The sequence below is a fragment of the Psittacula echo genome, assembly GCF_963264785.1.
Source record: "Psittacula echo genome assembly, chromosome: 5".
Classification (NCBI taxonomy): Eukaryota; Metazoa; Chordata; class Aves; order Psittaciformes; family Psittacidae; genus Psittacula; species Psittacula echo.
Window position 1 is genome coordinate 30,052,570 of NC_137739.1, and position 27,873 is coordinate 30,080,442.

A 27,873-nucleotide genomic window follows, 5' to 3' on the forward strand; every position below is an offset into this window, starting at 1 on the left:
GGTCTCCCCTGAGCCTTCTCGTCTCCAGGATGAAGCATCATCCTATTGGCATTAAACCTGTTCAAAAAAATCATCGGAAGGGCGGGCTCGGGTCTGAACGGGAAGCTCCTACGGCTCCTTTTCCTCAGCATCTCTCCCCCACCTCCCTCAGCCCTTCCCGCTTCCCCAGGGCGCAGCTTCCCGCCCGGGGTCCTGCTCCCTGCCGTGCCTCTCACGCATGGCTGCGGGCTCCCGCGGCGGGCGGGCCGGGCTGGGCTGTGGAGCCGGCGGGGGCCGGGCCAGCCCCGTGTGGGCCGGCGCTGTGGAGCCGGCGGGAGGCTGCGGAGCTAGGTCGGCGCTGCGGGGCCGCCCGCTCCCGCCCAGCCCCGCCCCACCTCCGAGAGCCAGCCCGCACTGCTGAGGGGCAGCGGCGGGAGCGACGCCACAGGGATGCTGCGGGGAACGGGGCCGCGATGGCTGCTGCTGGCGGCTGTGCTGGGGACAATGTGCTGCGCCGCGGCGGGGAGCAGCGGCCGGCGGCGGGCGGCCAGCCTGGGCGAGATGCTGCGGGAGGTGGAGGCGCTCATGGAGGACACGCAGCACAAGCTGCGCAACGCGGTGCAAGAGGTGAGGCGGCGGCTGGGTGTGGGGGACCCTTCCTCCCTCAGCCCCCCGGGCCGGGTCGCATCGCACCTGCGGACAGCGCAGTGGCGCGGTCCTCTCACTCACCCGCCTTCGACGACCCCTGTGAGGAGCCGCCTCAGCGCGGCCGGCTCCATGCGTGCCACAAAGGAAGCCGGCGTCCGGCCCTGCCCGCGCCCCCCTGTGAGGAGCCGCTGCCCGAGGCGGGCGAGAGCCGCGGTTCCCCCGCCGGGCGCTGCCCCCTCCTCAGGCTGGGAGGCGGGAGGTGCGGGGCTGCTGCGGTGGGAGGTCTCCCCTCAGTTCCTGGCGCTGTTCTCTCCGGCAGGGTTTCCCGCCCCGCTCCTCACGTAGCCGCGCACTCCTGCGCCCCACGGCTGCTGCTGTGCGGCCCGGGGGGTTCCACTGTAAAGCCACCCGGGCAGATGGTGAGGCGAAGGTGCAGGCAAATAGTCCGCCTGGTTCAGAAAGTGAGAAAACAGCAGTACGTGGCAAGGGGAGGACTGAAGAGTTACTTTATTGCCTTTGACAGTAACAAGGGGTTATCCCAAACCAGGATCTGAAAGTGTAAGACAGTCCTGAAAACACATGTGTAGAAGCAGCTTAGAATCATAGGATCGTGTGGGTTGGAAAGGACCTTAAGATCATCAACAGGCAGGGATGATCTTCCTTCCACTAGACCAGGTTGCTCAAGGGCCTTCTGTATCTTGATCTCAAATTGCCTACCCAGAATTGCACAGTACCCGTTTCAAAGCCAGGGACTCAGTCTAGACCCTGAGCTATTGTCTCGTATCCACTTACAAAGACCTTGTTCCTGCATTCCCCTTACTTCTGCGCTTTTTACCCCTTTGTGTTAAGAATCTTCCTTCCAAACTCTCTTTTCCTGTCATTCAAAAATTACATGGTCCAAAACCATCTTTTACTGACAATCCACTGGGAAAACAGACGTTTGTTTACTGTAATTAGATAATTTCTGAACTTTTACTGTCTTTTGGACAGTTGCTGAAATCTGCCTCTGTCATTCCCTTCAGTTAGACTGCAAACACATTGAGACAAACCATTCTTTTCATTCTTTCAAAAAGTATTCTTTACAATGCCAAAAATATGCTTAGTTAAAATAAAGATCTAGTCAAAATTTCTGCCTGTTTTATTCCTCTGTTGTCGGTTCTGGATTGAGGAATGGTCTGTATACAGCACAAAATGTGGGTTGTCTGGACTGCATTTCAGCAGATAAAAACTTTACACACAAAAAGGTTGGCAGCTGTCATTTAAAATAAACAGACATACCAGAAAGAGAAATTTTGTCTTGGGAAAAATCCTGTTGTTCAGCCTGGCTGAACTTGTGGCCTCCTAGCTCAGTTACAGCAGTTGCAAATAACAATGGGATGCAACTTATTCACAGTTTGTGTTGTTTACAAGGCCTTTTTGCTGACCTTACTTTGTTTTCTGATTCAGAGAGCACTCCCTTTCTTGTTGAGCCTTCATCTGGCAAAGACTGTGGGAGCTGAAGTGAAGAATGAAATTCTGGATGTATGCACCCTGATCTATAGGACTCCTTCTATTGACTTTGGGGGCTCTGGCTATGTCTCTGCCCTGCCAGAACATTTTCTTTTCTTTGTCAGATGGGAAGGTGTGTCTGAAGTGTTTAGTGGTTTTCTGGGAAAAACAGAAAGCTGGGCTCTTGACTAGCATCAAGCTGTGCAGATACCAACTTGCCGCTAGTCTTTGCACACATTATCCTCACAGGTACTGACTTTGGCTTAAACAGTGCAGAGCTAGAGGGTTTAGCTCATCACTGTTTTTCTAGTCCATTAAACAAGCTGATGCAGTCACTGTCTGAAACAGCTGAGTAAGCGTACCCGTACAGGGGGATCTGTACTAACAGCATAACATAATTAAACAGGGTGTTACTGAGGGCTGCACAAGAAGCACTGCTGGTTCTCTTTTGTGTAATAGTTGCTAATTTTCAGTTGGTTTATTTAAATTTGGCAGATGGAAGCTGAAGAGGAAGGGGCAAAAAAACTGTCAGAAGCAAACTTTGAAAACCTACCTCCCAACTACCATAATGAGTCCAACACGGAAACCAGGATTGGCAATAAAACTGTTCAGACTCATCAAGAGATTGATAAGGTATGAGATACACATATTGTACATAGCAAAACATATATAGGAAGCTGCTGGTTCTTACACACCTTCTCTTCAAAAATAAAAACAATTTTTCATGTTTTGGGGAGGAATAAAATAATTTGGAGCATATGCTTTCCTGATCATCATTACTTTGGGGTTTTATTGTCTCTTGTTTGCTTGACTGATCACTGTGTAGGGGCACATGTCATGAAAGGTTAATATGAAATAATAATTCATTTTGAAAAAAGTTCCAGCTGAAAATAGAACACAGGTAGAGCTATTACATGGATCATAAAAGAAAGACCATCTCCCACTCAGCTTCCTTACAGTGCCATTTTGAATAGATAAGGAGGTAGCCTTGTAATCTATTTTTTCCTCTAGATTAGGATTTTTATATGATTGACAGCAAAATGGGAAAAAAGGGAGCGGGTGAGTTAAGTATTGCACAATGTAGGACTGAGAGTAACAAAGGAGTAATAAAAATTGTAGTCTGATATTTTGTTCTTCTTTTGTCATATCAGGTTACAGATAATAAAACTGGATCAACAGTTTTTTCTGAGACAGTTATTACATCTATAAAAGATGGAGAAAATAAAAGAAATCATGTAAGTGGGCACATTTTTTCCTGTTGAAAATTAAACAAATGCTTTATGTTCATCACTCAGAAGAGGGTGTTGCAGTTCACCTAGCGAGGTTTCTGAATGCTTTAAAACAGACAAAACCATTATGGGTAAGCAGACAAAAATGCTTTTTGTTTTTTAATTAATTTAACTTAGGCATATTATATTATGAATTGGAAGTGGTATTTCAATGCTGTGGTTAACTGAGGTGCTTGATCTGAATATTCACTTTGTCTGTCAAATGTAAATGTTGTACTCAAATAGCAAAGATAGTTACAGAGCCCTTTCCAGCATGAATAAACCTTTAGTATAACAGTTATTCATATATGTCCTGTCAGTGCTCTTGGGTTTCATAAAAAAATTGCTTTCTAGACTTTTAACACTCGAAAATAAACTCCAAATTGTCTATCATGAGAAGTCTATAGAACAATCTATGTCTGTAGTTGCTTTTCAGCCTAACTTAGTGATGGACAACTGGTTGTGAAAAGTCACTTTGGGGATGGGTGGGACAATAAATCCCCCTCCCCTCTGGAAATATGGTTGTTTAAGGATTCTCAAAGAATTTAAAAGATCAAGAATATTCTTTAGTTGAGTCTTGTAAGCACAAGTAGTGCCATGAGAAATTCAGCATGTACCACTACTTGAAACAACTGTTAGGTTTTCTTCAGCTATAGTCTTACCAAAATGGACTTTTTTAATGCTCTTGCTAAGACAGTAATTGCTAGTGTTCCCTCTCATAGTTGGCTTCAGCTGACTAATAGTTCGTGGTTTAATTTTAGTTTAACATGCCCTGGCTTTTTCTAGAGTAACTTTATCCAATTCTTTCACAAAAGCAGCTCTTTAACTATTTCATAAAATATTTATTAAACAAAAAGTTGTAGTGGTAGTTTCTATGTTTAATGGGCATAAAACCTGAAATTAGTGCATCTTTTCTGCTGTTATCCTCTAAGTAAGTTTTTCCTCTTTCAGCTCATATTTTTATACTGCTGTTAAATTTTGAAAGTGGCAAGTAGCAAAATAAGTTGCTACTGTTTGCTGTACTTATTTTTAACTATTTTGCAAAGCTTATAGATTAAGTGGGAAGTCAAGGTACACAGAAATTGCAACTGTTCTAAGCTATAGCTTGGTTTTATACCAAGGGTTAAGATATGCCACGATGCTTTTCAATAATGAGGTATGTGTAATGAAGGCAATTCAGATGTTTGTTTCAAGCAAATATGGTCATCCTCTTCAAACGCAGTGTACAAAGGCAAACTTTTCAACCTTCTTAGCACTGGGACACAACATTGGTGTTGTTTCATAGTGTATTTGGCTTGCTTTTTGTGTATAATCATTCTTCATAGCTGTAAAAAATAGTTCTAAATTTATCCAATGATCATCCAAAGTTCCTTATAAGCTTCATATATCAAAAACCAAAACTACATTTGTTAATGTTTATTTCCCCTGTCGTGCTCATTTTGAACTTTAAGTGTGCCCATGGTACAAACACCTAATTTAGAGGTTGCCAAGTTAGAGAAAAAGCTAAATGGGAAAATCAACCAAGAGACGTATTTGGTTGTTATTTAAGGCAAGAGGGTAAACATATATATTAATTTGATCAAGAGATGCCTAACAGAAGTAAATCTGAAAATATTTGAAAACTTTAAACATTAAGGGGGAATATGAATCACTTAGGACACTACAAGGTTGAAGAACTATTTTAAGAGTAATGGCATAAAATTGAGAATTGGAAAATTTGGGTTATAGCAAGAAAAATATGCTGCCAAGGAGAGACCTACCAAGTGGAAGAAAAATTGTGCCCAAATTAAAAAGCAGTATTGTTTAGATCTGTAAACGTAAGACAAAAATACTGGGGAAAATGAGTTACATAAAACTTTGCACTGGCCTCTTAGGTCATTATTATATACATATATTTTCATACTTGAAGTGTCGTGTGACATTGTGGGATGTCCCAGTCACTTTCCAGGCTGCAGGCCAGTGAATGGTAGAAGAGTGATTCTGCTTCTTTGGTGCTTATTTAAACTTTAGCAACAAAGTAATAACATGTATAGGTTTTGTATTCTCCAGGAAGTTACAAATACAAACCTTCTGAAATCTGGAGATTATCGCAGTGGGTCTCCAGATACAGTCAGTATATGCTGTTCTGTAATGCATCAGTGATTCTCCTGCTGTGTATTATAATGTAGCAAGAGGTTTGTATAATTGTAGCTATAAGTATTGACAGTCATTTGAAAAGGTATACTGACATTTTGTTATGAGGATGAAGGACTCGGTAGCAGAAGCTGTAGGGAGCCAGCTGCTGGGAACAGGACCTCTGTTCTGATGTTATTCCTGTAGCCTTGAGATTGGTGTCTCTTGAGAAGCGTACATTTGGTTTTATTTTCAATATGCCAATTAAAAGAAATAGGTGCGTGCTATCTAGAAGCTCAACTTTTAATCTTGTAAGGAAACGGAAGGCTGAAAACTAAACCTGTTTCATAGGTTCAGCTTATGAGCTTAGCTTATAAAAGTTGAAGAACCACAGCTCCTTCACTTTAGGTTCAAAACCGGGTGGTAAATACAACAATTCATCAAATACCTTAGAAAACAGAAAATCACCTGCTCTGAAATGTAAACTCTATAAAATTTATTGCTGCAGTAAGTAGTAATAATTGGAACTCTACAACCCTCAGTTCACATTTATTCTCTGAGCCAAATTATAAGCCACTGAAATCACTGGAAGTTCTTCCAGCTACATTTTTTGGGTTTTGAGACATGATGCAAAAGCCTCACAAGTGGGCAAAGATGTGTCTTGCAATAGGTCTGTGTTGCAATAGTAAATCCACATACTGACTGGAATGAAATTTGGCACTGGAGGAGCAGCTTCATGGAAAATAGGTTGTGTCTGCTTTTTAAATCACAGTGCCTGTACCACCCCTGCAAACAGGTAGAAATACACATATCTATAGTGTATTTAGGTTTATACACATACGTATAATTCTGATACACTATTACAGAAACATAAGGCATAATCTTACACACACACACTTTCCCCTCTCAGACAGTATTTCTTCTTGGCTTTGCATCACAAATATATTCTCTTTAGACTGTGTTCTTTCTTACTGAATGTCTCAGTTGACAATATTTTGATGGAAAGAAGACTATCAGTATTTAAAATCTCCAGAAGAGGAATTGTGCTGCTTGCCATTTCTGTTAATGCAATCCAGTTCTTCAGAGGCACTGCATGACTTGGAGATGCCTTTTACATTCTCTGACTAACATTCACTTTCTCAGATGTCAGTGAGGACTGGCAGTCACCAGCATAGATGTCAGGCTTTGATCCAACAATCTTGTGCCTTGAAAGAATCTGAATACAGGCAAGAGGTAGCTGGATGTGCATGTTATGTCTGTGCAGGGTTTTACACCTACTTGCTCCTGAGTTTAATGCTCACATACTTTATAGTTTACTTCTCCAGGGACACTGGTTAGCTTGCAAATTAAGAGAGTTAATTTCCAGTAGTCCGCTCAAGTATAGAATGCAGATAAAGTAACAGCACTCTTTATTACCATATGAAAATCATATTTTTTTCTAGTTTGTTGACTAGTCCTATTTAAATTGTGATACATGAGCCTAACCAATGAAAAGCAAGCATGAAAAACAAGAAGAAACAAAATTGATAAGATTTGCTGCACAAATGTTGGTTGCATTTCTACTCAGTTGCACTCGGAGCAGTATTTTATATAAGCCATCTCTTCTAATCCAAAGTTAGTGTACTTAAGATTTTTTCTTGTCTGTATTAATTTGATAAATATAAATAACAACATGTGCTTTTTAGAAAGTTTGGGATTTTGTCAGACAAGTACATCTTGTTGCTTTCAATTCTCTTTCTTGGAAGACATTTTTAAAGATGCTAGTATCTAGGGAGAGTATACCAGTACCATACATTTTTTATTTGCCTTTGACAGTACGAAGCACATTCATTTCTTTCACTTGTCCTTGATGGTAGAGGCTCTCAAGGGCATGACTGTGCCTCCTCCTTAGTTACACAGTGCTGGTCAAAGTTTCTTTGTGGGAGAGGAAGGAGAGGTGCCTTCAGCGGATTCTGTGCAAGGTGCTCACTCTTTCTCTGCAAAGGTGGGTGGGTGCCTGTGTGCACACACGCATTCAGCACCACCCTCTGCAAATACAGCAGCTGGCTAGGAGTTTCAAACATGCTCAGGTCCTTAGGAGATAGACTCCATGATACCAGGCCTTTATTTCCATGGTTAGAGGCTGCTGTTTGGATCCCTGCAGCTCTGGGCAGGGAGGACTGCATCACTGTGGAACTGCTTTTACAAGCTGAGTTGGCAGGCTCTTTAAGTGACTGTCAGTCAGGTCACAGGTTTATCTGTAGAGAGAGAATGGATAGTACCCCCATTTAATGGCCTTATTTAAAGCACTTTTCAGCCTTCATCTTCAGTCTCACAGTAAAATAGCAAGAAGAAACAAAATAGAAGAATTAAACATTAATTTCTGGAGCTCCATTTCACCCTTTTCTAGAGCAAAATTTGTTTTCAATGGGTAAGCTGTAGTGCTCCGTAACCAAGCTTCTACTTCGCTGCAGAGACATCCAGAACTGCTGAAGTAACTGCTTGATTCCTATTTGAGTGACTTTCGTATGATTTCACTAAGTATGTTTGCAGCCACGTATCCTGGAGCAGCTTTCTTTTGGGATTCATGCTGCTCCAAGGAGAGGAGTTTTTACCAGTGCTGAAGAGAAAAAGAGCTTTGAAAATTGAGCAGGAAGCATTAATGGAATGGAAAACACAATTTTTTTCATCATCGTCACTGCAGGAGAACAGCTGGTGGTAGAAATTTGAACATGCAGCATCTTGATGTTGATTTCTTCTCCCCTTTGGCATGCCTGTGTCTCAAGGAGGACACTTATTTGAGCATCCCAGTCCTACATTCGGGTCCATTTTTTTTTTTTTCTTCTTCATTTTTCACAGGATGTTTAGTTCCTGGTGACTTGCACTCAACAACCTTAAACTATCAATAGACACAGTAAGTGTATTCCTAGGTTGAAATCCTGGTGTCTGTCTAGCAAAAAATCCCATGATATCTAAATCTGGTAGGTTTTGTAAACTTAATAATTTAATTCTTTGGCACTCTTAGTTTGCTTTTGTTAACTGTCCAGACTCCTCTGTCGACATAACTTGTTACATGAACCATGTCTTGACTAGTACAGTTCTTCTTGACTAGTACATTTCTTACCCTTTGGGTAATTCACAGTGTAAGAGTAGATAAGGCAAAGTGCACTTCCTGGTTAATGCTCCAGGAGAGAATTAAGAGATCTGAATAAGCTGTGTCACTGGTTTTCAAGTTTATAAACCACAGAGTAACTCAAATAGATTGTTACAGTTATAATATAGGCTAAAGCTAAATTCTGAAAAAAAAAGAAAAATAAAAAAGCATGAGTAGCTTACAATGGCAGCCTGTTAAAAAACTAAACGAGTTTCACTGGCCTTTTGTAAGCAGAATACCTGCATGCACTCTCTTTAGTCACATACAGTGGATAGTTTTTAAGTAGTACATCTCATTTGCAAGTCATAGCTTGATTTTAAGCCAAAACAGCTCCTGTAGGCTAGGTCCCAATCCACCTAAATTCCTGCAGGAAAGCTAATAAGTATTTCTTTTAAATCTTACCATGCGTGAAAATTTACTGCTTTTCACCAGCAAATCTATCCCCAGTTCTTTCAGTCTCTTGTACAACTTCTTCAAGGCAGTCTGATGTGTGCATTGCCCTTCTGATAAGTTTGCTAACCTATCTGACCCTAGCAATCTGCTTAGTTGACCCCATCAGAGGTGACATACCCTTCCTGTATGAGAGGTGTGATGGAGTGTGTGCACACCTCTGAGCATATATGTAACTCCATAAGTAGAAAATATTTCTTAATGATGCAAAAGCTATTAAGAGGTTAAATTCAGCTCATGGACAATAGGATGGACTTACTGTCAGTCACAGTATATCTCTAAACCCCACCTTCATACTGGTGATCTGATTTTAACTGGACTATAGTTAAAAAAATCTGAATGTTAGCCTGAATGAATGGAAAGACCTGTCATAAGCAGTTTGAAAAATGTGTGTCACCTCTGATTCTGCATGCAGAAACTTCTCTGAGGAAGAAGGTGGGAAACCTCTGTAATTGCCAGCTGAGATGTGTAATTCAGCTCAGCGTCCACATTCTTATTTACTGAACTTAGCCCACTCTGAGTGGGCTTGTTACCTCAGAGAGAACGCTATGTAGAAAGTTACGGATCCACACAGAGAATCAGGAATGGATAGCGTGTACAAACAGAAGATGTTTTGTAATACTGTAGTGCTGCAATAGCCATGATGTGGAGAAAAGTGAGACTGCCTTTTCCTGGGACTCTGATATCATGATTGGTGACCCTGAACAAACAAGCAGGTATAAACAGCTGCTAGACCTTATCAGAGTGAAGAGAAGCAAGGTGTCTTTTGCTGAGAGGTGAGGCAAACCAGGCAGGTGTTTGGGCTGAAAACACAACCACCAAAGGTCAGAGAACACACATCATTATCTCTTTTATTTATTTTTTCTTTCTCAAATAGTGGCCTGGATTTACAGGCAAATAACTGATACAACAGTAAAGGGGTTACTCTTAATTAAAGGTATCAAATTGTGCTCTTGTTTGTATCAATGTGGGAGTCCAGAATCATTCAGATAAATTTAGCAAATATACTTTGCTAGTAACAAAAAAAAAATAAAATTAAAAGAGTGACTAGGATTTCCTTCATATTTCCCATTGCTCTAGCTAGTAAGTTTTTTTTCTGTCAAGTTAGGCAAACAAAACTGTGTAGTACTAATGGATACCATGAAAGTCACACTCTTCATTAGTAATTCAGGTCTATGCCTATGTTTAAAATTGTTCTAAAATTTGCCAGATGCTCATGTGCTGTCATATGGTGTATCTATTCCAGTTAGACTCCAAAGAAAAAGAATAATCTTACACAAAAGCGGGCTGGCTAAAGAACTGCCTCACTAGTTTTACCTATCTGGGCTCTTACCCCTGAGTTATTAAGTATTGAAGAAAGATTTTCTCAGAATACAGTTCTCACCAAAAATAAACTGTTACTGTAACACAGCCTAGAATTGATTCAGTGTTTAGGTGATGATTAGTAAAAACACAGCAGCAAACCAGTAAGTTCTCCAGAAGGCTCCAAAACAGACTTTCTCTTAGAGAGTCAGTGCCCACCCATTGCTTCATCAGTGTCCACCCAAGAGCCACGCACCACTTTAAAGCTTTCAGCATTCTCGTTAGTTGTGGAAATAAATTCTGGCTTGCCTGAAACTTTTCATCTGTGGGGAGGTATGCAACATGTTCAGTTATCTGCTGCTTCCTTGTTTGTATACTGGTTGGAACAACTCTTCTGCAAACAAGCCGTGGTAAGGGAGCAGTGTAAATCAAAGAGCAGTTGCTTACCTTTTCCCTGGCTTTAGTTTAGTCATCTCACACATACCATGCTGAGTTTTGGGAACCAAGGCTGTCCAAATGTCTTTTGCAGATCATGTTCAAGTTGTAGAGAGATAAAAAAACAAATTACCATGAATGATTTTACTTTCTGCCTTTATTAGATCTACCTATTAACCCTAAGACAAGTTAAATAGGTTTTTTTATCTTAAGTTAGCAGATACAGTCAGGAGAGTGAGTCTTTTATGTGGGCTGGTGACAATTCTGTGATCTGCTGATATCTGTTAAAAGATCATAGTTTGGGCTGTCTTTAGACAGCACTGAAAACTGATCAGCAATGTTTTTCTTTCCTCTGGTCAGACCCATGTAGCAAAATTAATTACACAAGAGGAAAAGCTCTAAGGAAAAAGACCAATTTTTTCCACTGGTTTTGATTACATGGTGTAATCTATTGGCTCCAGCAGCTGCTTATTTGAGATTTTAGCTGAAACCATGTTATCTAATTAAGTAATAAGCTTTAGCTGGTAGGGTAACAACAGTAGCAAAGGCTTTAGGAAATACAGGCTATAGTACTGGATATAAAGCAGAAATATTTTGTCTTTCTGGTTTTTATTTACACCTGTAACAGAATGATTGAGATAGAAAGGATTAATGGATTAAATTTGCAGCTGGTTTACATCAGTTTGTCATGGCTGGGAGGTTGGCCCAGTAACACATAGAACCATATAGGATGAGCCTAAGTCTTCTGTAACCTTTTCCTGGGCTGCAGGAGACGTAGGTGCATCAATATCATTAAAATGACTCTGGTTTTACACCAGTGTGTTGGATGAGACAGAATGTATGTGATCTGTGATTGCTTGACCTTCTGTGCAGTTGTTTATGGTCAGGAAGACACGTGAGATGCTACTAGTCCAGTTTGATGGTGTTTCTTACTACAATTTCCGAAGGTAAACCATGGAAATTGAAGGAAAGTGGTGAATTGAAGTCTGTTTCTGTTCAGTTCTGTTTCATCAAAGATTTGGCAAATGTGAGATAAAAAGCACTGTAGAATGGTGGCTTCAAATGTATTCCCTTGAGAAATGCATTTCTGTGTCAGCTGAGTAAGTCTTGCTTTGTCCTTTCTCTCATCTTGATTCAAACCCAGCATTCTGGCATCCTTTGCAGAGTGAGTGCCTGCCTGGCCTTTTGAGGGGCTGAGTCACTTTGATAGTTACCACAAAGGAAAAGCACACCAGTGAGCGTATTAGTTTTCAGATCGTGGTTGTTCACCACTGCAGCTTATAGAAAGAACCACCCCTCCAACTTCTCTACCTGTCCCGATTCTTACCTTAATAAGAAGTGCACTTCTCCATTCCAGTTAGTAATATATCATAATACAGCAGAACTGGTAAAAAGATACACAGGATGGGGTGGGAATTTCAGATTTGTTTACTTGTTACCCTGTCTGGAAATGACTCAGAGCCTGTTCTGTGAATTTATATCACATGAGGAGTTCCTCAAACGTGTTCCCTTAGAAAACCCACTCATCCCAGATGTAGGATGAAGCATCCTAAGGCATGCAAAGCAGCTGACATCACGGTGTCAGACACAGGGTGGTCTTTCTTTGTCCATGAATTGTCTTGGGCATCATACATGGTAAAAAGCTGTAATACATTCATATTCTTAGGTCCTGTTTGGAAGGACATAAAGAGTATGCTGAAGACCTTTTTTCATTTCTTTTTTGTTGGAGTTTGTTTATGAAATGAAATGATTATTCATGAATTGTCATCATCTGTCGTTGATATCCTCTAGACACATGACTTCAGACAGAAAATTAAGTTAAAGGAAAAAACATTTGAAAGACTCTATTGTAATCCCAACAAATGTCCCAAAGAGGAGGTCTGGAAGAAGCCTCAGAAAGTCAACATCTACCACACAGATGCCTACTCCATCTTTAGGCAGACATTCATCTCATGTGTACCCAAAATCCTCAAGCCCTGGAGGCAATTTATTCCAATACTTTTCTATGCTCACTCTAAAATCTCTATTGCTGTAATTTAAACCCCTTCTTCTTCCATCTACAGCTCATGGAAAATATATTATTTCTTTCCTCTACAGTAACAGCAGTCTTTCACACTGTCAGCTCTGCTATAGGCAAAATCCATTGAGGACGAATTCTTACCCATCTATTTCTGTTCTAGTATTATCTTTGGCTGACACCTTAGACACAGTAAATAAGTCTGCTGAAACTGTAAACTACCAAAAAAGCGTAACATATAAGAATGAAGCATGGAAGATTCAAGGTTTGAAATAAGTTCTGTGAGGGATTGGGCATAGGTTGGAAATTTACTCAGTGCACTGCTCTTAATTCAGTGATTAAGATTAGCAAGCAGCTATTAAGTACAGAAATCTTGTTTTAAACTGCTTTTCTTTCTGCACAGCTGTTTCACATCCTTGCTGTGTACAGCTCCTCTGTGTTGTTTGCTTTCATAAATTTTCAAAATTTACATAGCTTGGTAGTGAATCATGGAAACTTTGTAGCTGCCAACTGTAGAGAGAAAGGATGCCTGCATTAAACTCCACACATTACATCAAACTCCATACTCCAAACTCCACACCATTACATCAAAGCTGTATCTTGATAGGATTACTGACTACTTAGAAATAATGGCACTTCAGAGCTTGGTAACACAGTTTTACAGTGTTTCCGTAACTATTACTGTATCTCAAGATATTTGGAATAAAACCCAAGATCTTTTAGACCACAAGGTTTTAGACTCATCTTCTGGTTATCAAAGGTCGAAGAATTGTTCTCCAGTTAATACATACACAGGTAGATGCATTTATCTAGTAAGACAATTAATTGCAAAACCATTAGGAAAACTTGGTTTATGAACATGTGTCAGTAATTTGACCTCATTTGATAACCTCATACTATGTAAAAAAACTTTTCTTAACAGGGAGCAATTAAACATGGAACACATGGATATTGGTTTTCTGTCTCAGATTGTCCAACTTCAGCATATTCCTTCTCTGTCTAGTTACACATACAGAAGATTATAGAACCTCTGTGTGTTTAAAAACCAATGGACTGAGTGTGTAGCATAGCACCAAGTTTCCAGAAGGCTTAAGAAGAGATTTTGCTGTCAGAATTTCTACCTTCCTGCTCTGCCTATGGTATACCTGAGAAACAGGAGAAAAGAAGAGGAATTTTATGTTATAACCTGTCCTGCCTGCTCTAGGGCAAGTGTGTGGAATGAGACAAGACTTCTGCTATTGCAGACAGGCACTGCAATATGTAGCCTTATATAGATTTATGTATATGGCTGTATACATCTATATATGTGTGTATATATACATCTGCACAGACCTCTGCTCATTTCTTAGTTGAATAGGTCTTAGTTAACAGACTAAGTTAATTACCTGTCAGATTATAATTTGCGGGTTTTTTTCTGCCAACTTTGAACAGTTTTTCTGGTGTGCCTCCTCTGACACCATTGCAAAACTGACTGAAATAAGCACTTTGCATTGTTTCCCACTCAGGAGCATTTGCAGACAATGTAGTCTTGTTAGAATCAGATTATTAGATTCTTACTGAGAAAAGAGAGGGTGAGACAAGAAAATCAGGGGACTGCTTTTGCGGAGTGACCTGCCATGAAATTATTACATGACACGCAGAGATATTGACCATGGATGAATAGAACATGATCTGATAAAGCATCTAGGCATCATTTTTCTCATTATAGAATCATAGAATAGTTAGGGTTGGAAAGGACCTTAAGATCATCTAGTTCCAATCCCCCTGCCATGGGCAGGGACACCTCACACTAAACCATGCCACCCAAGGCCTCATCCAACCTGGCCTTGAACACCGCCAAGGATGGAGTACTCACAACCTCCCTGGGCAACCCATTCCAGTGCCTCACCACCCTCACAGTAAAGAATTTCTTCCTTAGATCCAATCTAAACTTCCCCTGTTTAAGTTTGAACCCGTTACCCCTTGTCCTGTCACTACAGTCCCTGATGAATAGTCCCTCCCCAGCATCCTTGTAGGCCCCCTTCAGATACTGGAAGACTGCTATGAGGTCTCCACGCAGCCTTCTCTTCTGCAGGGTGAACAGCCCCAACTTTCTCAGCCTGTCTTCATACGGGAGGTGCTCCACTCCCCTGATCATCCTCGTGGCCCTCCTCTGGACTTGCTCCAACAATTCCATGTCCTTTTTATGTTGAGGACACCAGAACTGCACACAATACTCCAAGTGAGGCCTCACGAGAGCAGAGTAGAGGGGCAGGATCACCTCCTTCGACCTGCTGGTCACGCTCCTCTTGATGCAGCCCAGGATACGGTTGGCTTTCTGGGCTGCGAGCGCACACTGAAGCCGGCTCATGTTCATTTTCTCATTGACCAACACCCCCAAGTCCTTCTCTGCAGGGCTGCTCTGAATCTCTTCTTTGCCCAATCTATATCCTGAGGTATTTGTCAGAAATCTTTTTTGGTTTTGTGTGTAGTTTCTTCTTTCATTGATGTCTCAGTTTCTCGAAGCTGTGGATAATAGAACATTTTATTTGACCTGTTTTGACCTGAAGCATTAACTGCATAAGAGTCTGATCAGTGACAGGATCACTGTATTTGTGGTGAGAATAAGCAGATGGTGTAGAAAGGGGTGGACTTCTTACACTGACTTTGATGGTGGCAGTTTACTGGGTGACTACAACCTGCTTCAATTAATTCCCCAGGCTTTTTTACAGCCTGTTAATGCTAACATAGTTATGTTGCTTTTAGTACCTAAAGCCAAGCTCAAGTGCCTTCATGTAGACATATCTTGCATTCACTCGTATTGCATCATGTGGAGAGCCAGAAATACAGTTCCTACAATTAAGATATTTTCTCTTTCTTGACAGGGAAAAGGAAATGGGTGACATTATTTCTGTGAAGTTCAAGACAAAACTGAGGGAGTCACTTGAGTTTTCTTATTAGTTTTGAGCTCAGAAGTCACATTCCTGTTGAACAGCCACACAAATAGCTGACTTTCTCACATGGCACTAGGATGTGACTAATACCATAGCTTGCAGCTCACATGCCTGCTCTTTTTAGTATGCCTTTTTTAACAGTAGTCCTTATTTTTAGTAGTCCTATGGACTTGGCAGGACAACAATGAGATTTGCTCTGCTGGAAAGTATTACAGAGGTTTTGAGATATTTCAAGGCAACTTAATTCATATCTCATCAAAGACAAGTGCATTATGTGCCCTGTCTAGACAACTAAGAGATTAAAAAATGGAACACTTGTGCAATTCAAACTGTTGTAGTAGTTTCCACAAAACCCAATATTCCATTCTGTGTAAGTCTGCCATTTTTTAAATACATGTAGTACATGCATGATATAAACCAGGTTTTATGCCCTTTTTCCTTACTACTCAGCAGTTTTTGCCATCTGCTACATTAAACGGAGACCAGTCCAACATGAAATGACTTATAGAAATTAAAACAAAACCTAGAAAGAGATATGTAAACACAGAAGTCATTGTTAACTCTTAGAATTGACGATTGCTAAGAAATGGCAGTTTAAAAGTGAACAAGTGATTTTGCTAGAGCACTCCAGCTACGGCTGAAATTATCACTGCCTCACAGGTACAGTTAGGTGAGCTCTGGAACTGTTTGGGAAGGATCTGCAGCTGCTATATATGGAGGTTAACATGAGTTTTATTTGAGTTACAGGCTTTTGAAAAGGAAATTTTATTGTAAAAGAAGTTTTTAAGAAACATGTAAAGGGACTTCTTGTTCAGAGAAGCTTTTGAAGCGTAGTCATCCCAGTAGTCCTACCATACTTCTCTATCACTAACATCAGTCACTTCTTCGTTCTCAAGCATGAAGATTAACCATTCTTCAGGAAAGCAAAGAACAGCTTGGCATAATCTGCCAAAGACAGGAAAACGTGTTTCTTTCAGCAGCAATTGGTTTAGCAGTCTTATAATACAGTCATCGTGGAACCTTTTCCACAAAGTTTCAGGGTTTTGTTGGGTACTTTTTTCCCTGATGGTTTTGGAACAGATTCAACCTCTGAATTGATTTTAAGTGTTGCAGGATATTCACTACGGAGTACAATGCTGTATAGTAAGAGCCCACAGGATGCTGAGTATGTACTTACAGGTACATAGCATGCTCTTCTCCATCCTGGCTTCTATTGTTTATGGGTCCTAGTGTACCCATTAGTAAACAGGGAATCCTCCTTTCACTTTGCATTATTCTTTAGCACTTCTCACGCAGCATATTTCTTTGCTGCTACATTAACTGGTATAACATCATAATGGATTTCAGAGAGATGTATACCATTGTAAATGTAGCTAATTCTGTCTTTAAGCTATCTGCTCAACTTGTATGCTCTGCTGCATGTCAGAAGCCAGCATCGGCTCTCCTGCATGTCAGAAACCAGCAACCCTTGCCCTCAGTTTACACAATTGCTCCTGCAAAGACAAAATGTTCCGAGAAATAACCTAGTGTGCAGAACTCCAGAAAAAAAATGAATTGTTCAGAATCTATTGCAGCTCATGAAGATGTTTAGGTTTGCTCCTGGTCTGGCAACTGTTCTGTCTCAAGATAGCCCGATTAGAACAGGTTTGTGGCCTGATTAAGTAAATAAAATAAATAAAAATATTACAAAGAATAAAAAGATTACAAAGAATAAAAAGATAAACAGTCACACATCTGCATGTGTAAGCATTACCGAGTTCTGCATTGACTACAGATTATAAATCCTGGGTGAAGGAAGCTGGCATGGAGTATGGCACAAAATTTCACAAAGAGCACATGAAAGCAAGCTTTTTCCATGCCAGGAAAGAAAACTGTGAAAGGATTTTTCCCTCAACTGAAAAGCCTCATAAAACTGGAAGTCTGAACTGGTGGGACACAATTCAGTAAGAGGGGAAAAAGAAATTTCTTGGCAGGCAACTCACTAGTGCGGGAGAAGGCACTGACTGGAGAATTACAACTTTGGTGTTAGGTGGTTTTATAGCTAGAGAGGGAGTTATTCCATGAGCTTAAAAACGATTGGGGCAAGATTCCTCCTTTGTGGAGAGGGACAGCTGGAAAAACTGAGTACAGTGAGAGCTGGCTGTTTGCCTGAAAGTAGATGGAACAGGAATGAAACAGTATAGTTTATTCTGAGTATAGTTTATACAGAGGGATCCATAAAAGAAGCTGACAAAGCTGCAGACAGAAAATTGGCCAGAAAGAGCATGGCTGCTGAAGAGAAGTGGCTCACTGCTAACTTGGAACTAAAAAACCTAAAACATACTATATAACATTGGGATATTGACCCACCTGATTATGTAGCAACACAAAAGCAAACAAGCAGAATATGCACTGTGCTGGAATAATGAAGTTTCAAAAGCATTCTGGTAATTTATAGCAGCCTAGACCCAGTGATACTGTCTTAAAATAGCTGAAATGACTGCTTCTTTATAAACATATAACCTAGATATTGTGTCATTGACTTGAAAATAATCAGGCCGCTGACTGTTTGGCTTCTGTTCTGTGTTCTGGGTAATCAAACTGTGAAAACATTTCAGGTAGCCAAAATGAGTAACTTAGACCCTGCTCTTCATGCAGGGCAGGCGTGTCTCACACAGGGCAAGAAGCTTCCATAAGGTTTAATCTGGAGAAGATATGAAGACAGTATAGATGTCACACAATGTAATCTTTTCCTCTTTCAGTGATTACAGTATTTTGAGAGCTTTACTTAAACTTCTTACTGACCTGGTCTTCAATGCAGCTGAAGCACAAACCCCAACCGTGGTGGTGTGGAAGAAGTCAGCACTTTGGGGAGAAGTGATCTGAGAAAGTAGAAATAGAAGATTAAAAGCTTAGTGGAAACTTTTTATGAAGGTTGCACAAATGACAGTTGATCTGCTCCAGCAAATGAGGTTAATATCTGCCAAGGAGCAGTGAAGTGGTCTCTTCAGAGAATTCAGGGATTTCTGGTATAATTCCTTCTTTTTTAATTGACCAATAGCAAAAAGATAGCATCAACCTTATGGTGGTACAAACCAGTGATGGAGTACAAGTGACTCAGAACAGTGCTATGATTTATTCTTCTGTTGACTAGATTGCTTGCAGCCTGGAGAAGACACTTTTTAGAGAACAGGGTTAATCACATGTTTGAAGACGTAACCATTAGATGGGTTCACACCACCCCTTGCTGTGAACCAGACACATCAGGAATGTGCAAACACATACACTTATTCTCCGTATTATCCTCACTGCCATACCTGTGAATTCCTGACCAGTTTGTTCACCCTGTGCCGCATGAATAAAAGATGAGCCACCTCTACCACGGTGCTTGTGAGACCTCTGGGTGAAGAAACTTTAGTCCGAGTTTGTGATTCAGACAGGATCTGAGGTGTCGCTCTCCCATGAACGTTTTTGTTAGGGCCACGAAAGGATTCCAGGTTTGAAGAGCTAAACGTGCTCAAAGACATTGCGAGGCTGAGGCCTGCCCTAGTGTCATAGCCATGGGACAAAGGCTGATACACTAAGGAGAACTGTGGGCCTTTTTTTTCCCCCTAGGATGCATGTGGCTCTTCAGCACTTGTCAATCTTAGTGTTCAGACCTGTCTGGTGAACACTCATGCAGCAAACAAGGAGGGAGGAAACACTGAGTTTGTTACATGCATCTCAAGGGCGTGAGATGTAGAAATCACATTCTTCAACAGTCTAGAACGTTACTAAGTGGACGTTACTAAGTGGACATTAACTCCATCGGCATCAGAATGACGCCGGAGAGATGATGTCAGCAGAGAATCTCCTCCTGCATATTTTGCAATATTCAAATTAAATTTTAAAAGGATTTAAAATTTACATGTGTTGGTATTTAGACATTTGCAGCTGTGATCTCGCAGGTGATGGGCTATGGTGATAGGTACACGGGAGACATACCATAAGCCAAGGAAAGGAAATCAAACAGTGTATGACCTCTACTGCTTTCCTGAGGTACTTGCTGTAAGGTAGTGCTGCAGTTACCATCAAGTCCCAGGGACATCTAATGTTACCAGTCCTGTGGAAAGCAGCACTGCATTTTTCAGCGTAGAAGTTATTGCTCACAAAAAAATTGCACTGCAAAGATTGCCCAAGAAAAACTTGTCTGCCACTTGCAAAGGGGAGCAGTTAAAAGGAAACGCATTTCCCTTCTCTCTTAGGGTTGTCCTTGCTGGCTTAAGGAAGCTAACCATGCTGCACCGTTTCTGTTGGCACTAACACTGCTGGGGAAGAAAAGGGAGGACAGCATACAGCTACCTGGCCTGGGATCTAGAAAGCTGTTGCAGAATGGTCTCCCATGGAGCATAAAGATACTCTTGGCTGCTGCAGCTGCTGTAGCACATCCTCTTTCCTTTGGTCTTGTCCCTGTCTGGAAAAAACAGCCAGCAAGTAATGAATCACAACTGTACTCTAATGCAATTTGAGTAAATTTAATACAAACGTCTTCAGCCCCCCTCCTCCCCCAAGAGCCTGCAGAGCAAGATAATTTGTTTTCTTGAGGTTTCCAGCAATCTGGGGCCACAGTATTTAGGTACACCAGAGAGATGGCATTGTTCTATTTCAGAGCTGTGGCTGTATGAAGAACCAAAGCAAGCTTCTTTTCTTGGTTCCTAAATAAGAAATACAATCATTCCAGACCACTTGATATTTCAAGAGGTATGGATTTCTGTCACACAGTGGCAAATTACTTTCATCTTTTTCCTCAGGAGTGCATCATTGATGAAGACTGTGAAACAGGGAGATACTGCCAGTTCTCCACCTTTGAGTACAAATGTCAGCTCTGTAAAACCCAGCATACAGTAAGTCCTGAATGAGATGTGATTTTCTGTGGTCTTTAGAAACTCAATATAGAAGTTATTGTTAATGTCAGCAAGTCAAAATTAGTAGAAAATAATATGGAAAGCTTTTTGCATGAGGTTAAAAATGGATGTGCAGAGCAGATTGGGCTGGATTGTTACTTTTTTTGGGGAGGAGGGTGTTTGTGTGTTCCTGCCTGTTAATACAACAACTAAGTTGTAAGGTTTCTGTTCCCACATGCTTCAAAACCTGCACTCTACTCCTCCTGACTCAAGCTTGACTTGTTAGGTGACCTAAGTAGAGTGTAAACTAACACACTGTATGTTGCCTGTGAAACAGGCAAAGATGAAATGATGTGCCAGCTCCTAAGGCTCAGCTGACGGTCGTTTCCAGCTCTTGATTCACAGAGAGCTGCAGCAGTCAGTGCTCTTCACTTGTACAGTGCTGTAGCACAGTTGTCACCAGAAGTGATCCTTACACATGGGTCATTTACATTGCTTGAATCTGAACATCAGGAAGCAGTGAATTCCTGTCTTTTGAGCTAAATGTTCTTGGTAGTAGCTATGGTTAGGTTACCTCCTGTGAGTCACAGGTACCTGAGAAGTTCAGGCTTTTTCTGTGGTGAAGATCCAGTTTAAGAGCAGTCTGTTGAAAAAGGCCTTTTATCTGACTGTCCCTTTCCATCTAAGTTCTGCTGGCAGCTTCTTGTGAAACAAATTCATTCCTCAGAGCATTTACAGACAGTTAAGCCTACAAGCAAGCAAGCCTTGCTGTAAAGTCATGTAATCAGTAGGATTATTATAATCTAAAAGCACCAGGCTGTTCCTGAAATGATTGAAATACTCGGTAACTTCAGGGAGCTCCATTGACTTCAGTGGACAGAATGCTTGCTTAAACACAAGTCCCGAGTATATGCTGAAATGTCATTAAGAAAGCTTATGCTTCATATTTTAGAAAATGTTAAAAGGATAATTTTTTGTGTTAACATGGAATAATGTAAAATCACCATTGGGGTGACCTAACACCTACCCCCCTCCCTCTTCTTTTTGCAGCCCTCAGAAGACGTGTAGGATAGAGAAAGTAAAAACTGGGTCCTAGCTACACTCCTGCTGTAAAGTGAGCTCAGACTGAAGGTGCTGGGACCAATTCCCTGACCCAGAACCCCCGCAATTGCAAAACATTTTATTTTTAATTAGCAGGTCTTACTCGTGCTGGTGTAGTCCCACTCCGTGCCCTGTGTTCAGCACTTCCTGTGGGATCCGCTGGACAAGAAATTCTGATTTTGGATGGCTGCCCACACAGGGCTTCACACAGACAGAAAACAGTTGTTAAACAGCTGACCTACTATGAATCCAAGATGTTAATCAAACCACCTAAAAGAGAGAAACAAAGTGACACCCTGCTTGCATTAGATTGGGTTATTAGGTGTGTGTAGTTGAAGCAGGGGGACAGTTATCATACACAGCTGGCTCTAGCCAGAGATTGGCACTTCTGATTCCCAAAGATAATTTTTTCAGAGATTTTTTGTCAAAGACTCTTGGTTCCAGACGAGGCCTGGTTCTTCTTATAACTGAAGATGGATTTTAGTAAGGTTTTTTTTGCTTTGCTCTTTGAAATCATCCTTCTGAACAAACTGTAAATTCCTGACTGCATTTAACAATGAAAACCAAACGTAGAAGTCAGTAATGTTTTCATTGACAACATTTTATTTGTCAATTTCTGCTTCCTGTCACCGCAAAAGGCTGCCTTAAAATCCATATTACAATTTAGGATGTCTGGCTGCTGATCCATTTTCATGTAAATGCTAAAATAAGAATTCAGGTTTTGTAAGATTGGAAGTACAATAGTATAGGAGGAGTGCTGTTACTCTGCTGTGGAGTTTCCTTTCTGGCAACTAGTTCTATGTTTGCTCGAAGCTGAGAATCTAAAGCAGTTTGGTTTAAAAAGTGGGAACATGACAAACGTACATTTAAATCGCATATATGTGGTTGCCTTCAGGACCAGATCTAGTTGTATGTTTAGCTCTCTGTTGATATATGCAATTACTGCTAGAGAGACAGTTTTGTCCTGTGCTTTTTCCATTTGCAAGCACTGCTCACGGGATGTTGAATGCTGTGGAGACCAGCTTTGCGTTTGGGGTGAGTGCAGGAAATCCATTTCAAAAGGAGAGAACGGCACCATTTGTGAGAACCAGCACGACTGCAACCCTGGAACATGCTGTGCTTTTCAAAAAGGTACAGAGGTTTGCTTTTTATCCTATTCATTTTATCGTACAGGAGTTGGGAGTATTTATGTTCAGTTCAAGCAGCTAAATCACTACAGAATCAGCTCATCATTCTGCCTCGGCCTGTGAAGCACACCTTGGTAACTTCATTATAAAACCTTAATAGAATTAGGAGTGAGAAAAATCTGACAAAGGTTCACAGTAGTCAAAGAAAAGCCTGTTGCACACTAGAGATGACACCAGCATGAGAAGCTCAAAAATCTACTCTTTCTGAAGGAGAGTCTCACACATTTAAAAGTAGCAGAGCTCACCGTCAAATGTTCACCCAGTAGAACAAAAGTAAGGGAACGAAAAATGTACAAAAGAAATTAATGAGATTACTGAATGTGGCTTCTCCCTTCTCTCAGCAAGCAGACCATCAGAGTCCCATTGCAGATACATTTCACACTCTGAGTTTTATGACAGCCTTCCAGGGCACCATGCTATGCAGTACTGACCAGACAGCCAAGATACATAGAGGAATTATGTTCCAGATTATGTTGTCAGTCCACATGGGAACGTGAAACTTGATTTACAGAAGGTAGGACAGGAGGAGAAGGTATCAGGCCTGAAATCAGTCCCCAAAATCCTGTCTGGTCAGGGCCCAGTTCTTCGGTTTTATACCCACTAGTTCCTTGCAGTTTTTATCATAGTTCACCTTAATTTTGCAGTGATAGGATACAATTCCAACCATCTTTCCAGACAGGTAGCTATTTCTCTAGATGTTTTTTATCTGGCTCTGCTAGAGGAGGGTTACCCCAGCCCTGCATCAGGTTTCTGCCTAAAGCATTTACAGGTTTTGAGCATTACATAGTAGACCTTCAGTGATAAGTAAGTTTGGTGAGAACAGTTTTATTTTCCCTTCATTAGATTTCTGCCTAAAGTATTTACAGGTTTTGTCAACCTCTATCAGAGATTTAATTGTACTGTGGTTCTAAAATGAGACAGAAAGGGCACTTTTAATAAATGCCTATTACTTTCACCACACAGTGCTTTGCATCTGCTTATGCTGCAGAGATGAGTAAATTAGTAATATGCATCCCACTGGTGGTAATAGCACTAGGCTGTCTACTGTGAGGGTAGTACTGCTGCTGTAGCCTTGATTTCCTATGGGATCCAACCAAACTGTGTCTTCATGATGATTATTTCAACTGCATAAAACAATCACAGTGAGTGTAAGTTAGTGTTTGGCTTGAAATGAAATTTAGTGCAAACCTGTAACTTGGGAAGGAACAATACAACAGATAGGCATAGTGACTAGAGTTGTGGAACACAACTGTTAAAACTTCAGATAGCAATGGATTTTTATTCTCTATGCTTGTCTGACGTAGCAGTTCTTTAGGGCTTTTCAGGTTAGGCCCTTCTCTATCATTAGAGTATTGCAAAAGTTAGTCCTAAATATTGGAGTGTCTTTACATGGATATTTTTTATATAAAACTGTAGTGAACTTTGGAGCATTCACTGCTCAAGATAATCTGTTTTGGCATTAGGAACTGATAAGTCATATCCATTAAATTACACATGTCTGTGTACACACACACACACACATAGGCTGTTCATAAAACATAAATTTTGAACTCTTCACATATTTTATTCCTCCATACCACAAAATACGAGGTGAATGAAGCCAAGAGGAGGAAGGGAGTTTAGATAGGAATATCCGGAAAAGCTGAATTAAAGATTGACACTGTAAGTTGCTAGCATCAGGAAACACAAAAGGCATAATATTTTGTTACACAGGTTGAAATTGACACCTGTACAGAAACAAAGTAACCAAGTCCCCAGTGCCATCAGACAGCTTTGCCTATTGCAGAATGACTACAACAAATTAAATGCTGAGTAGTAGTTCTTGTAACCTCATTTAGTGTCTTAACGATTGCTCTGTATTTGTACCACTACAAAGAAATAAGAAAAATAAGAGTTCCAAAATACAGATATTTCTCTATTCAGGTTTTAAGCCATCAATGCTATGCATTGTAAACAACTAACTGTAATGTTAGTTTTGTTGGGTTTAGCATAGTCTTGCAGATCTCGAAGGGATGGGGTTGTGCAGTACTACTGTGTTGACAGTAGTCTCTTCCTGACGCAGCAGAAGTTGATCTTGCTCATTAAGCATAAAGTTCCACTCTCTTACTCCCACCTAGTGGAAAGAACATTAAGTTATGGCTCCCTCATATGTAAAGGGACTTAAAAAGTGATCATCTGTTTTTTTATATCATGTGTATAGACTTAAAGATCAGGTCATCTCAGTTTAGCAGACAGTTAAGCATTTCTCTTAAAATTAATTTACTGTGCATGCATAAGTGATAAATGCCCCATCCCTGGCAGTGTTCAAGACCAGGCTGGACAGAGCCTTGGGCGCCAGTCTACTGTGAGGTGTCCCTGCCACTGGCAGAGGATTGGAACTAGATGATCTTAAGGTCCTTTCCAACCCTGACTATTCTATGTTTTTATGCAGACCTACTGTTTCCTGTGTGCACTCCATTACCTGAAGAAGGTGAGCCTTGCCATGATCCTTCAAACAGACTTCTCAATCTGATTACCTGGGAACTGGAACCCGATGGAGTACTTGAGCAGTGCCCATGTGCAAGTGGCTTGAGCTGCCAGCCTCAGAGGTAAAGAGCAAAACCGGGCAAGAAAGCTGCTTGAAAGTTTTGAGGGGTCTCTTTCTGTGATAAATAGATACAGAACTTGCAGATTCTTCCTCATTAGAAAATGTTCTGACAGCTTTTCTCAAGAAGGAGAACAGCTTTGATGGGGATAGAGAAACACAGAAATGAATTGGGGTGTGATTATAACTATCCAGCTACTGTCACAAAAATTACTTACCTGTTTAGAACTATCACAAACACAGAAATACTGTGCGTACGTGCCCAAGACTCACGTGGTCAGAAAGATAAAGCTGCTTCTGGGTGTTTCCATGGGGAATTTGAAGATTCAGATTTTTTTAAAGCAGCAGCCCATCTCTGCTTGAAATGGCCCTTGGCTAAATATTACTAGTGAGCGCTAAACACTGAAACCATGATTCTATCTTAGTGAATACAGGGTTAGCCTACCCACAACTGGACGTACTAAAGCTCATAGGAAGCAAAACATACAAGAATTCAAAATGCACACAAAATAAGCTCCAGGAACATTTTTAGTTCATTCACCCTTTGTTTCCAATGAAAGAGGGTGCTGCTTTAAGCAGCTATAAAGGAGGCCTGGCCCTAGCAGTGGTCCCGTTGCCCTATCACAGGGAGCTGCCCACAGCGCAGACACAAAGCAGATATCATGATCAAGTTCTGCTCCCCCACCTCCTATCAACAAATGCAAAACATTCTTCAAATTTTCCTTTTACCAAACTTCCTACAACAATGTGGGATATTTGTTTGCAGGCAACTGAAGCCACTTTTCAAAACAAAGGCAGCAGCAAATTTAGCTATTACAGTATCCTGTTCAGAACCAAATATGTAATGCTCAACTCTACAGCTTGATAGCAAGCAGTGTTTTTTCTGCATTCCTTTAAAGCTGGAGTGTCGTATTTCTTAACTTGTTATTGTGATGTGAACAGAAAGGCCTAGTCATCAGGAGCACTTGTAGGTAGAAGAGCACTTGTAGGTAGAAGATGCTGTGGGCCACTGCCATCTTGTGTCCCAGCATCAAACATCTCTGGCTATTAGGACCTTTGTTCTAGCTCTGTGTGTGGAAATCCCATCCTTAACTCTCCAGCTGTCAAGCATGTAAAAATCAGATGTTTATCAAGTCAGCTATGGTAGACCTGACAGTATTGCACATCTAACATGCTTTCATGTGGGGAGGGAATGGAGAATTTTATTCAGTAATTAGCCAAAGAACATTAAAAGATGTATTACATGACCAGATGTCTCTTTCCAACAGCCACAGTGCTACATCTGTGTGTGAACACTCTGCCAATGAAACCAGGGATAATGAAAAAGAAGAGCCTTTAACCATGGATGAGATGCCATTCCTCAGCTTGATACCCCGACAGAGTCTTTCCGATTACGAAGAAAGCAGCATCATTCAGGAAGTGCGTAAAGAATTAGAAAGTCTGGAAGAGAAGGCAGGTTTGAAGCCTGAGCCTGACTCAGCTCGTGACCTATTCCTGGGAGATGAAATTTGAAAGTCCAAACATCAGACAGTTAGGTAGTTATTTCTAGAGATTTTTGTCTAGTGTCTTGCTTATATAAACCCTGAACACTTACCACTGGATAGAAGTGTAATAAACAATGTCTTCAGTGAGCACCCTTTTCTGTGCACCAAACCTGCATGTCCAAATGCTTGTTGAATTCACTCAATCCTTGGACCAAACCTGCTGTCAAAGACAAGTAAGAACTATATCAGTGTTTCTTCTGCGTTAGTACTTTCCCCGTAAACTTATCAGTACTTGTACTCATTAAAAAACACACTTAAGCATAAATAATCATAAGACATTAGTGACTGTAGAAGTGACCTTTAAGTATGTATGTTTAGAATGTTGATTTGTTGGGCTTTTTGTTTCCCCAGGGTAAGAACTATCTACTTTGGAGACTGATTTTAAGCAAATTTTTGAGGGTTTATTTTTTTCTTTAGAAAATACAATCAGCGAAGCTGCAAAATGCAGATTCTTCGTGTCATGTCACCCCCACCATACACACATTGTAACGGTAGAAAAAAGAAAGGATGCTTACCCTTTTAGATGAATATATCCAGAGCTGCTGTTCAGCTGCATACAGTGGATGCCATCTGTCCTGCAGCAGCCTGCAGTGTAACTTCAGAACTGGTGTTCCACAGCTAGAGCATCCCTTGGGTTTTATACTTTCACACACAATGGTTGTTGGCCTTCCCACTACCTAAGGGGCATACTAACAAACAAAAGCCTACAACATTTTCCATATAAATAACTAATAGTGTGTACATTCTTATATTCATATCATGTTTGGTTTCTATGTAGGAACTTTCAATGTGACTGTTCAGGGCTCTCTCAAGGGCAAAATACACTATCT

General features: G+C 40.9%; 1 protein-coding gene across 1 annotated transcript; it reads left to right on the forward strand.

Moving 5' to 3' along the window:
• Window positions 1-429: 429 nt before the first annotated feature.
• Window positions 430-27,011, forward strand: DKK3 (dickkopf WNT signaling pathway inhibitor 3; the record flags this gene model as incomplete). Its single annotated transcript, XM_080618419.1, has 7 exons — window positions 430-606; window positions 2,611-2,748; window positions 3,267-3,350; window positions 20,535-20,627; window positions 22,715-22,859; window positions 25,347-25,503; window positions 26,768-27,011. 7 exons carry the CDS (start codon window positions 430-432, stop codon window positions 27,009-27,011), a joined length of 1,038 nt encoding a protein of 345 aa, XP_080474545.1.
• Window positions 27,012-27,873: the final 862 nt, after the last annotated feature.